Source organism: Erpetoichthys calabaricus, chromosome 5 (genome assembly GCF_900747795.2).
Source record: "Erpetoichthys calabaricus chromosome 5, fErpCal1.3, whole genome shotgun sequence".
NCBI classification, from domain to species: domain Eukaryota; kingdom Metazoa; phylum Chordata; class Cladistia; order Polypteriformes; family Polypteridae; genus Erpetoichthys; species Erpetoichthys calabaricus.
The window spans coordinates 202,602,763-202,616,055 of NC_041398.2; the positions used below are offsets into that span (position 1 = coordinate 202,602,763).

General features: G+C 35.2%; 1 protein-coding gene across 7 annotated transcripts in view; it reads left to right on the top strand.

Annotated features, from left to right (window-relative positions):
• The window catches only part of agtpbp1 (ATP/GTP binding carboxypeptidase 1), a 239,983-nt gene that overhangs the window by 136,214 nt on the left and 90,476 nt on the right, over positions 1–13,293 (top strand). For all 7 annotated transcript variants that reach the window (XM_051928607.1, XM_051928606.1, XM_051928605.1 and 4 more), the window contains one exon: positions 10,622–10,799. In XM_051928607.1, coding sequence (XP_051784567.1) covers positions 10,622–10,799 — 178 coding nt within the window. The remainder of the gene's footprint in view (positions 1–10,621; positions 10,800–13,293) is intronic.

The window sequence follows — 13,293 nt, forward strand, 5'->3', positions numbered from 1 at the left end:
ATCTGTTATAGATTCATTACACACAGAGTGATATATTTCAAATATTTATTTCTTTTCATTTTGCTGATTATGGCTTATAGCTAATGAAAACCCAAAATTCAGTATCTCAGAAAATTACAATATTGTGAAACCGTTCAATATTGTAGACTCATGGTGTTACACTCTACTTAGCTAATTAACCCAAAATGCCTGCAAAGGTGTCCTAAGCCTTTAAATGGTATTTCAGTCTGGTTCAGTAGGCCCCAAAATGTCATTGCTAAAGAAGCTGGCTGTTCACAGAGTGCTGTATCCGAGCATATTAATGGAAAGTTGAGTGGATGGAAAAAATTGGCAGAAAAAGGTACACAATCAACAGGGATAACTGCAGCCTTGAGAGGATTGTGAAGCACAGTCCATTCAAGAATTTGGGGGAGATTCACAAGGACTGCGAATGGAGTCAGTGCTTCAAGAGCCACCACACACAGACGTATCCAGGACATGTGCTACAACTGTCACATTCCTTGTGTCAAGCCACTCCTGAACCAGAGACAACATCAGAAGTGCCTTACCTGGGCTAAGGAAAAAATGGACTGGACTGTTGTTCAGTGGTCCAAAGACCTCTTTTCAGATGAAAGTAAATTTTGCATTTCATTTGAAAATCAAGTTCCCAGAGTCTGGAGGAAGAGTGGAGAGACACAGAATCCAAATTGCTTGAGGTCCAGTGTGAAGTTTCCACAATCAGTGATCATTTGGGGAGCCATGTCATCTGCTTGTTTTGGTCCACTTTGTTTTATCAAGTCCAAAGTCAGCGCAGCCATCTACCAGGAAATTTTAGAGCACTAAATGCTTCCCTCTGCTGACAAGCTTTATGGAGATGCTGATTTCATTTTCCAGCAGGACTTGGCACCTGCCCACACTGCCAAATGTACAAATACCTGGTTTAATGACCATGGTATCACTGTCCTTGTTTGACCAGCAAACTCACCTGACCTATGGGGTTTGTCAGGAGGAAGATGAGAGATGCCGAAGGCCGCTATCAAAGCATCCTGGGCTTCCATAACACCTCAGTAGTGCCACAGGCTTATCACCTCCATGCCACGCCGCATTGATGCAGTCATTCATGCAAAAGGAGCACCGACCAAGTATGAGTGCATACATGGACATACTTTTCAGTAGGCCAACATTTCTGTATTAAAAATATTCTTTTTTTTATCAGTCTTGTGTAATACTCTTAATTTTTTGAGATACTGAATTTTGAGTTTTCATTACCATAATCAGGAAAATGAAAAGAAATAAACACTTGGAATATATCACTCTGTGTGTAATGAATCTATATAATATACGAGTTTCATGTTTTGAATTGAATTACTGAAATAAATTAACTTTTCGATGATATTGTAATTTATTGAGATTAACCTGTAAAATGCTGCATTTTCCTGTACTTAGCAATTCAACATGCTCATCAAATCCATGGTTGGGTCTAGCAACAATTAAATAGATTTAAAAATAAAATGGGCAGAGAAAGTAAAAAAGGGTAAAAAAAAATAACTATTTACTGGAAAGCAACTTTTCTTCTAATGCTGCCTGTGTTTTGATGAGCACACCATTGTGGCACACCATGATTCATTGTTTATTTGAATATGGTTTACATATCCATAGTGGTCACTGTTGCTCAAGTGTAAATTACAGCTGATTTCTTGACTCATTTTGTAGATAATGTTTGTAAATGACAGTTTAATTTAAATATAGTCCCACTTATATGGATTTTAAATCTTTCAGTGAAAATAATCTAGTTTTCATTTCACATTGTGAGTTTTTATAGAGCCAATACCATCTGTATTTTAATGGATTTATTTACTACTCATGTTTGCCTGTGAAACTTTCATATGACTACTCGTGCACTTGGAACTTGCTCCCTCTAGCATGATTGATTTCCACCCTGACCGTGAATTAAATAAATTATTTGGCAATTTTTCTGTATTCTTTCTAATACTCCGAACTTCATGTCGTTAGTTTAAACAGTGATGACTTGCTTAACTTACTTTCTCATCACCCATAGCCACCTTGTGTGTGTGCTATTTCTGTATTAAATTAATTTCCTCGAATAAATGCTAACATATTATGCAGCATAAAATATTTAGTACTTTTTTGCATTTTTAATGTGGAATGCTGCCCAAGTTAACCAGCCTTTTATACAAAATTGAAGAGGTGTAACTAAGACACCCTCACAGTGTTTTCAGTATTCCTGACAGGATATTTTTCCTAAATATATCTTGCACTGAAGAGCTTTTTAACCTGTAAAGAGGGTGTTAACTACAGATGGTTCCTATCTCAGCAGATGCTTTTGTCACTGTCTTTTTGAGGAGGACATATCCACTCTTTCCAGTTTTCAGTGATATCCCATGTTGAGGTCAATGTTCCCCATTCTTCCTGAAAATAAACTAGACAGTGTCACAGTTTTTGTGTGGTTTGCCATAATGTTTAAAAGGCTATCTAAAATCTCTTGAAAAGGTTGTCTCAGTACAAACTAGAGCCTCTTACTAACATTTAGTAGCAAGCAGTTTTCTTTAAGCTATTAACATCCCTTAACACTGTTGTTCACTAGCATGTTCTAGAAGCACTGCTATGACAAAAGTTGCCACCATTTGGCAATAGCTCTTTGTGCCTGGCCCTGTTCTGGAAGTCTTGATTTAAACTCTTTATCCTTGGAATCCCATGAGAAGTCTGCTCCGCCAAAATTGCATAGCACAGTTCTTTTGTAAGTAGATCCCACAAGACAAGAAAGAAACATGTCCATAAATTTTATCTGAAGTAAAATTCATCAGCATTTTCCTACAAATATATAGTCTAAAGTTAATTTTATTTTTAGGAGTATTCAACCATCATCATTCTTCTGTTGGTACAGTTACAGTTTCATAAAATAATGAAATACTAATTAATCAAGAAACAATAAGTGCTTACCATCTGAATTTGCTGCAATCTTTGAATAAAACAAATCTGATGGGTTTCATGATCTTTGAAAACTTGATTTTTGTCCCATATGAACTGAGTGGTTTAGACTGTAGAAGATATTACTCTCCTTCATTCATTATGAATATTTATTAATAATTTTTTTTTTTCAGAGACAGCTTTATTAGTGTTTTGGAGCACTGAATATCTTTAATTACTAAAAAGTACATTATTTATATATTTAAAACAGAACATCTGGTTTACTGTCAATCTTAATTTCATGTTGATATCATGGAAGACCTTAAGTAATTACAACTCCCCACAGATCAACTCTACGACTGGGTATAATCCAAAAACACAATCATGAAACTTATTTCTTTTCAAAAAAAGGAAATCATAAAATTACTCCAGATGTGAATTTCATCATTTTTCTTACAGGTCTTATTGTTGCCTTATATCTTGATTTCATCAATGACATGTCAACTGAGGAATATTAAATTTAGGGTTAAATACATAGTTCATAGTTTTAAGTTTTTTCCTTCAATTATGCAACTCAGACATCGTTTTCCAGTGTGCAATTTTATGTGCAGGAAACGTTTGACAACCACAGGGAATAAAAAAATACCATTGTTCATGCTAAGTTAGAGATAATAATGATTTAAGAGTTTGTTGTTGGACTAAGAGAGAATAGAAAAGTCCCTGGAAAAAAATCTACAGTAGCACAGAGAGAAAAGATAAATACCAGCCAGAAGATGCATATTAATACAAATAATTTAGCTTTTATTGGATTAACTTTATCAGTTACATAAGCATGACTATTGCAGAATGCTTCAAAATCCTGTAAAAACCACTTTTTTTTTAAAAATTGTGTTTTAGTAATAGACATTATCCTCTATTGTATGTGCCTAAATTAGAATTATGTAGTTAGTTGGACAGTTACTCAATATTAATCACACTTTTCATTCATTCTGAAAGTATTAAATATATAAATAAATTATCAATATTAGAATTACTCTTTGTGTGTATTTGTTTCATAATAAATTAATAATTAGTCAGAAAACCCCTAACTGAAAACTGAACTGAAAAAAAAAAACCTGAAAGTTAACATAATCTATCCATCCAGCCATCCATCCATTTTCCAACCCGCTGAATCCGAACACAGGGTCACAGGAGCCAATCCCAGCCAATACAGGGCGCAAGGCAGGAAACAAACCCTGGGCAGGGCGCCATCCCACCGCAGGGCACGCAGACACACACTAGGGACAATTTAGAATTGCCAGCGCACCTCCACACAGGGAGGACCCGGGAAGCGAACCCGGGTCTCCTAACTGCGAGGCAGCAGCGCTACCCACTGCGCCACCGTGCCGCCCAGTTAACATAATGTTAATTTGAAATATCATTAATACAGAAACAAATGTAAAGTGATGCTAAAAGTGATATTCATTAGTTGTATAGTATATTCTCTATATTCTGTGTGAGACACACACCTACAGGAAACTCGCACTTCCTTGAATGCTATTGTGTTTGTGGTAGTACCTGAAGAGTTCCCTACAGTTAAATGTGACACTCCAAACCCCATATATTGACTTGCCAACGTAATCAGTAATTTAGTAAGGAATTTCTATCTTGGATCCAAATAAAATTTTACTGTCTGTCCATGCTGTGAATTAATATTTAGGGGTGCACTTTTGACCACACTGTACAGCCATAGCCATGCCTTTTCACATGCAACAAATCTTTATTATTATTATATCTATATTATTATCTTTATTATAAGATTTTTTTTTTTTGGTTCTTTAATCTACACAAAGTCTACATAGTTTTGTAAAAGTAAATTACAGTCTTTGGGTTAAGCTGGAAATGTTTGATTGAATTCACATCTGAATCATTTTGTACTTTTTTTTTGGTGTCCTGATATTGGCTTTCTTGGGAGAGGGCTACCTTAAAGAAATTATGTTTTTGTCAATTTAATTTCCTCCTCTTTACTGATTAGCCCTCCACTCTTTGTTGATAAGAAACACCCAACACATCAGGGGGAAAAATTAAAGCAAAACTTCCATGTCCTACCATAATAACGATGCTCCATGGGTGATGTTTTAAGCCAACTTTGTGGGTAACATGGTTCATTTGATGATTTAAAAAAAAAAAAAAAAAACAGAAGCTCTTTTCATTTGGTCATTAAACATTTATGTTAAATACAGGTAAAAGAAAATATCAGTTAGTGGTTATTTTTATTATTAATTTTTATATTTCGTGGATGTGTCCATCTAGTTTTTCTTTAGCATTTCAAATGCTTATACATCGTGTTAAAAATAATCATAAAAATAGTAAGTAGTAAATCTTGTCTATGATTTACATTTTTAAAAACTAGTATTCATCATCAATATGTTAACTTCTGTATATCTGTTTCTATTAGCATCTCACAGAAATGTAAAAAGTGGTGGTTGGTATCCACCCCAGAGTAATAATTTCAAACATTCTTGTAAATCCACTGAGGTCAGAAACTATTCAAATACAACTTTTTTCAAGAAAACTAATTAAAGTATACACATGTTGTCCATGGTGATTCTTTTGCAATTTTGGGGGAAACTGCTTGCTATGTTGTGGAAAAAATACTGGCCAGCAAATGTCTGAAGATGGATGTGGTTAGATGCCTAATGAACAGTGACCTGTCAGACAGGTACATGGAGTGCTGAATTACAAAGGCTTTGGGATGGTTCTCACTACTTTGTACAAATCTGGAAACATTCAGATGTTTCAGGGAAGAAAATAAGTAGCAGCCCCATGCAAAAGGTAATTCCTGGTCTTTTGGTGGATTGCAGACAGAAAGGGCGATAGTGGGACATTTGACAGTGTACGAGTAACAATGTCAGGTGGGTATTTAGTATTTTATGAGCCATTTTCCATGGCCCTTAACAGAAGAAAAGTATGACCATGGACATTAAGCTTTACAAGGTATGGGCGGATGATTTTTATATTATTAGGGTGCTGTTCAGTTTTGCTTCATTCACTCGGTGTTTATCACAATTATAACAATAAAACATTTTGAGACTGTAGTGTTAATTATTCACTTATTTTTGTTTAAATACTGAAAAAGACTGTGATAATAGAATCTATATATGGAAGGCAACAGAAAACTGGGAATGTTAAATATAAAGCATAAAACACTACTCAGTAAGGGTTATTTTTATTTTTACATAAGTACAACTGTATCTTAAGTGTTTCCAAAGCACTTGCTTTTTGTGTGAAGGTGATGAGAGACTCTCACCTACTAAGGGGAAAAAACAGATGTGAAATTTTTCCCATAAGCTTCAAAACATTTTTTGTCTTAGCATTATTCTCTTCTTTAGTGTAAGTAAGCAATGAATTAATGTTGTTCAGAATCCATTCTTTTTCTTACCTTTAGCGTTTCATGGATGTTTCAAAACTATGCTTTGTGTTTTTTGTTGTGCTACATTTTTCTTCCTATTGTATTTGTAGTTATTGTATACTGTGTTGGACTCTTAAATGGTGGTGCACTTGATAAGAGTAAATGCAAATGAAGTGAATGATTCATGTGGTTAGCAATACTGCTCACAGACCCAGTGTCCTAGGTTCAATAATCAGCTTTGTCACTCAGTTCTAAATTTGTATGTTTTCCCCATTTAGCCATGGTGTTCTTCAGGTACTTTAGCTTCCTTCCAAATCCTAAAAATGAAATTACCCACTATTAGTTGGCTTGTTATGAGTGTGCACAAGCAAAGTGTATTCTGTGATGGACTTTTGCCTTGTCCTTCTTTTTTTTTTTTTTTGCATTTTTTTATAGTATTATAATAAAGCAATTGAAAGTTCCGTGCTATATGATACATTTGTCCAGTTATATATACTGTCATTTTCACTAATCATGGAAAAAAATAAGATAACCTTAATCATAATTAACATTTGAAACCCTAACCAGTGTGGAGAGCTATTTGATTTGAAGTAGTTCATTATATTCCTCGTTAATTAAATCAGCAGAAGTTAACCAGAAACATAGGCAGAAACCTAGCAGACTTATTTTAAGTAGCAATGATAAATTTTTGCCAATTTTTGAAAAATGTCTGTTCTGTTACAAGCATAAAAAATAAAATTTTTATTTAAGATTATTGGAGCAACACATTATTGAAAAAACAATACTATGCATAAGAGCATTTATGGCTCTTCTAGTTAAGTAAAATCATTGTGTTAACACTGTAGTATAGGAGATCATAATGAGTTTATTACTAGGTAGTTTATCCCATGCACTGCCATAAAAGGATTTGACTTTTAATTGTCCTGCTTATTAACTTAGTGTACAATCAGCGTTATGTTTTTTTTTTGTTTTTTTTTTTATTAAACTTCTAAAACCGGAGAAGAAAAATAACAGCTCTCTGAAATTTTTAATTGTCATTGAAAATCTGTATTTCCCACTGTTGAGCCCTTCCTGCATTATTGCATTCAATATTGAAGAAGTACATGGCATGATCTCTCTCTATCTCTTTCTTTGTGCCCACCCATCCAAACTTCCGCACTCTACGCAACTTTTGTTATGGTTATGCCTTTGTCCAGAAACAGCTCCATAAGCTTTATGACCTTAGTCTCGGAATGTCTTTCTCCCATGGGGCGAGTGGGATCTTTTCCTGAATAAGATCAAACACAGTTGCATAGAGTGTGACAGGATCTTCCACCTGCAGCTAAAGTCATTCGCATTGCATGTGTACTTTGTTAGTATGCTCATGTCATTCAAACACAGGAAGCCCTGCAGTTTAGTTGTGACTTTACGCTGTAGGAAAATAAGTAAATAAATCAAGGTAAACAACATTTGATGTGGCTTTTATATAAGTAACATATGTTTTTCATATAAAGACCATCACAAAACTTAATCGCAAGCAAAACTTTGCACGATATATTGACGAGCTCTGTAAGCCCTGCTGTTTCATTGAAGGACACGTTTGAGGCTGACTGACTTGCAGAATGACACCCAAGCTCTTGCTGCATCCAAACGGTGTCATCTTTTGCCTTTACGCCTGGTGCAGCTGCATCATTCTTGTATATGAGTGGATGTTTCTTGCGGGGAGGGCTTCTGTTCTTTCTTCAATGTAGAATCCTCATCATCATCTGAGTTCACTTCTGTTATAGCACATCTTCATTTGAAAACAGCAGTGTCACATTGGAGGGAGCGTGAATGTGACTGAGAGAATAAAACTGAATAATAAAATTAAAAAAAAAAAAAACCTTTACAAGTGCCATAAATTTACACTGTTACAGACTCAAATCAAATGTGTGTTTTTATTCTATAATAGTAACAATAAGAGCAGCTCACTACTCAAAATGATAATTCTGGTTAGTGACTGGATTCGAACCCACTACCTCTTGATTATGAGTCAGCAGCTCTTTTGCTGCAGCACCCAAGTGGTCGTGTCAGCATCATATCCTAACCCATTTTTTTTTCTTCAGTTATATTCTTGAATAAAAGTGCACTTGTTTTGTTATACGTGTACCTTTTGTGAAAATGTTTATTTGACATTTGGACTACATGTCAAAATTTTATCGTTAGAAACTTTTTTCATGTTGTAGTACTATTTTAGTTTTCTCACATTTCCTGTCATCCTAAATTTACATAGATCGTTGTAGACATGGAACACACATGAAATGCACATACATATGGTCGGTTCACGACCATAATTCGTTCCAAAACTCTGGTCGTAAACCAATTTGGTCGTGAACCGAAGCAATTTCCCCCCATGGGATTGTATGTAAGTACGAACTGTATGCAAATATATTTTTTTAAAGATTTTTAAGCACAAATATAGTTAATTACACCATAGAATGCACATCATAATAGTAAAGTAAATGTAAAAACATTGAATAACACTGAGAAAACCTTGAACAACAGAGAAAACTAACATTGCAAGAGTTTGCGCTATAGCCTTACGACCCGATCGCTGTATAAACACTTTTTTTTAATGAGTTTTAAGCACAGGGGGAAAAAAAGGAACATTTGAACAAATCCGAACTTTATTTAAAAACCAACCACAAGCAACCAAGAAAGTAACATTGCAGCAGTTTGCGCTATAGCCTTACAACCCGATCGCAGGGAAAAAAAATGAACATTTGAAAAATCCGTAACTTAATAAACAACCAAGAAAAGTAACATTGCAACAATTCACGCCACGAACTGAAAAATTTACATTTGAAAAATCCATAATACAAAAACTAACCATAAACCACCAAGAAAACTAACCTTGCATGAGTCGAGTTCTGGCATGAAGTGAGGAGGAACTGGGTGGAGAGGAGGTTACAGTGCTTAGAAGCCATGGTTAACTGCAAAAGCACATGAAATACTGTAGAACACAAAGAGTTCACAGGTAAAGCACGCACGCACGTGCAAGCACACATGTCTGACCGAGAACAATGCAACACATGCGGAAGTCATCTGCGCGCACAAACCGAAAGGGAAACTGGCTTGTTTGTATACCGAGTGTGTGGTCGTGAACCGAGGCAAAAGTTTGGCAAACTTTTTGGTCGTAAACCAATTTGTACGTGAACCGAGGTTCCACTGTACCCTATGCAACTCTAGGCACCACACATACAGATAAACAAGACTTGAGCTGGGAGAACTTTTTGCCCGAGTTGAGCTCTGTCTGTAGGGGGGATGGGATAGCAGGCTGCTTGCTGCTTGTGCTGATCCACACATTTAGAAAACAAAAGATGCTGATGGAGAGACGAGAAGGAATTTAAGGCCCAGGATTACACAAGTTTTTTCGTCGGCTTCAGGGATTCTAGTGTCAAACTGAATACATCATCTTACCTTACCATTAAGCTGTAATTTTAGTAGAAACCTATTGCAAGCCAAAGTTTTATTGAAATGAAATTAAAGAATACAATCTTTTTGGGGAAAAACGTTGTTCTCCCCCTCCAGCTCTGACAATAGTCAAAATGAAAAAAAAATATCCCTGTAGAGAAAAATTTATTGGTTTAGCTCTGCTAAATAAATAGAATTTAACAATGCTGTTCTAAGTTAAATTTGTATTCTTTTTTGAGTTATCATTTCCTTAAACTCACAATTTCATCAGGTCCCTCCCTTTGTGTGTGTGTGTGTGTGTGTGTGTGTGTGTGTGTGTGTGTGTGTGTGTGTGTGTATGTATGTATATATATGTATGTATGTATGTATGTATGTATGTATGTATGTATGTATATATAAATATTTTGTGTGTGTGTATGTATGCAAGGTCTTTGTGGGGTAAGGAATAATTAATAACACAAGTCATTGGCCTATTCAAATACAAAAATTTCTTATGTATAATTTCAGCTTTTGATATTTGGTAATTGATTCCTAAACCGCATCTTGATGGTATAATTAAGTAAAATGTTGGCCTAGTATACTTTTAAGCTCCTGATATCTATCTGTGATACATTTTAGTTTTTTTTTTGTTTTATGTTTTTGTTGTTACTGTTCCGTTAGTTTAATTTTATATAGGTTATAGTCTACTTTTAGGTTATAGTCTACTTTACTTTCTAAAGCATCTTATGACGTTGCATGCTTGCATTTAGTGATTAATAAATTGAAGTGAAAGGTAGGTTATTAGCAAATTTCATACTTGAAAAGATTTAAAAACATTTTTATTTTACTTATTTCTGTGTTTGTGCATTATTATATTTTTTTCTTTTTCTTTTTTCTTCCTCGTCACCTTAGGAATGCCTGCCTGTAAGGACACTGGATCCTATTGTCAATGCTTCAAGTCTTATCATGAGGAAATGTTTCCCCAAGAATCGTCTTCCTGTACCTACAATAAAGAGTGTGTTCAGTTACCACCTACCTGTCATTTTAGCAAATGGACCGGTAGCCCAACTCTACAGTTTACCTCCAGAAGGTAGAGGTTTTAATTAAATGCATTAGACCCAGCAATCAACCAGAGAAGAATGGTGTTTAAGCCATTTACTTAATTCAAACTAGTAATTGTCTGTTGTATTCAAGGCAGTATGGTATGGTGGCAGAGGAATAAGTGGGAAAACTTGGACGTGGCAAGTTGCAGGTTTTCATTGCTCTGATCATAAATGTACTGATTGAGAGAAATTTTTTGAATTTTGTGTTTTAAGGAACTGTGCTTTGCTTGTTCTTTATGACTCAAAAATGTACTCAAATCTTAGTTTTTAATGATGATCCACATCATTTCTCACACTTTGGAAATGTCCAAGGATCTTTTATGACCACAGATAGTCATATCTTGTCAGAAGGTCAACACCATTTTTACAGCACAGTAACCCTAATCCCACCACCACCCCCATAAAATCACTGTGCTGAGACATTGGAATCCACACACAGACCACAGGGTAAGCCCTCCTAATATGGTCTCACCAACACTTCTTCCAGCAGCACTAATCAAAAATCTGCTGATTCGATCTACATTACACTGTTTACAAGCGATCTATATTTCTTTGACCTCATACAATATAATGTGCGTTTTATGAGATCAGATATTAAAAACAACTTAACTTTAGACCCTTGTAACCTCCATCCTTTATACCCTTCAAAGACAGTACTAAGTGATTTAATACTAATGTTGATGTCTTTAGCTCTATAAATACTAATATGATAGATCACTAGAAAATCTGACAGCACACAGGAAACAGAACCTCACAAACAGATTTTTAGACAGTGAATGCATATCAGCCCTTGACATATTATGATGTTCTTCAAACTGTGCTAGACTCACTTCAGAGTTGTATATTGCACATACCTTTCTTCATGTCAGACTGTCAAAAATGTATACTTCCAACTGTCTTGATCTAAGTGAGTTAGAAAATGGATAAACTGATGAATGCCTCTTGTTAGAAAATCTTTTGTTTACTTGTAATTCCATAAATTGTCACCCCTTAATAGCTGTGTTTAGGGTAGTACGAGATGAGCACTGCTTAATGAAGCTACCACGAAAACCTACATTTTACTGCTTGTCTGTTGAAAAAAATGCAGCCTGCCCATTTATATAGTATGTATAGCATTTTTCTTAGAGAAAAGTAAATTTGCATTAGAAGGAAAGTTCAGAAACTTTTCAGTGGCAGACATGGTAACTCTCATTAATGCAATTCAAACCTATGACATTACATAGAAATCATTTTAGCCTTTGCAACAATCTTGGAAAATTTGGTATTGGAGACTGATGCTGTGAGTTGGGAGGCTTCTTTACCGCCAGAAATAGTTCTTAATTTTTGGTTCCAAATTTTGCACAACTGTCTCACAGCTGCAAAATCCTTGTTTCAAATCTCAGGCCAGAAATGTCTCTGAAGAATTTTCATATCTTCACGATGTCATTGTGTGCTTCCTCCATCTAATGTAATATTTTGCCAAATCCTTACAATGTGCATCCCAGATTATGTGGCTAACCCACATTAGTCTAGTAAAAGTGTAGGTCTGTGACTGGGTGTGTCCTATAATGGACTTGCATGGATTTTTCCTGTCTTGTGATCAGTGCGGCTAGACTAGGCTTTTAGCATCATGCCTCATGAGTTATTTAAAAAGGTCCAAAAAATGTGTGTAGATATGAATATTTCACTACTAATCTGGGACAACAACAGCTAGAATTTAAACATTCTCTTCTATAGACATGTAATCAAAGCACATGTTTGTCAGTAAAGGTTAAAAATCCCAGTGGTACAGGGGTTATATTATTATTACTATATTATCTAGCTGCCAGCATATGGCATTGATGGAAAACTATTGTGAACTCAGCCTTTGCTTACTGTGCTAAATTACAGAAAGGCGGTCAGTTGAATCACTTCATTAACCCAGTGTGAGCTGGGAAACTGAGTTCTTGATTTTCCATTTTCTATAAATTACTAGTGAGTTAACGTCATTGTTTACATCATTTTATTTAATAAAGTCTTTTATTAGCATGCCTTTTAGTCAAAGGGCAGAAGCCAACAACTTGGTGTTTTGTCTATTTTTTGTATCAACTTAGCAAGCAGACTGTTCTCAATATGTAATCCAGGGAAATTGAGTTTGTTTTTCACAAATGATGTTTTCAAGTGCAGTGGCTCAGTGTCATTTAATTAGTTACAGTGGTGTGAAAAACTATTTGCCCCCTTCCTGATTTCTTATTCTTTTGCATGTTTGTCACACAAAATGTTTCTGATCATCAAACACATTTAACCATTAGTCAAATATAACACAAGTAAACACAAAATGCAGTTTGTAAATGGTGGTTTTTATTATTTAGGGAGAAAAAAAAATCCAAACCTACATGGCCCTGTGTGAAAAAGTAATTGCCCCCTGAACCTAATAACTGGTTGGGCCACCCTTAGCAGCAATAACTGCAATCAAGCGTTTGCGATAACTTGCAATGAGTCTTTTACAGCGCTCTGGAGGAA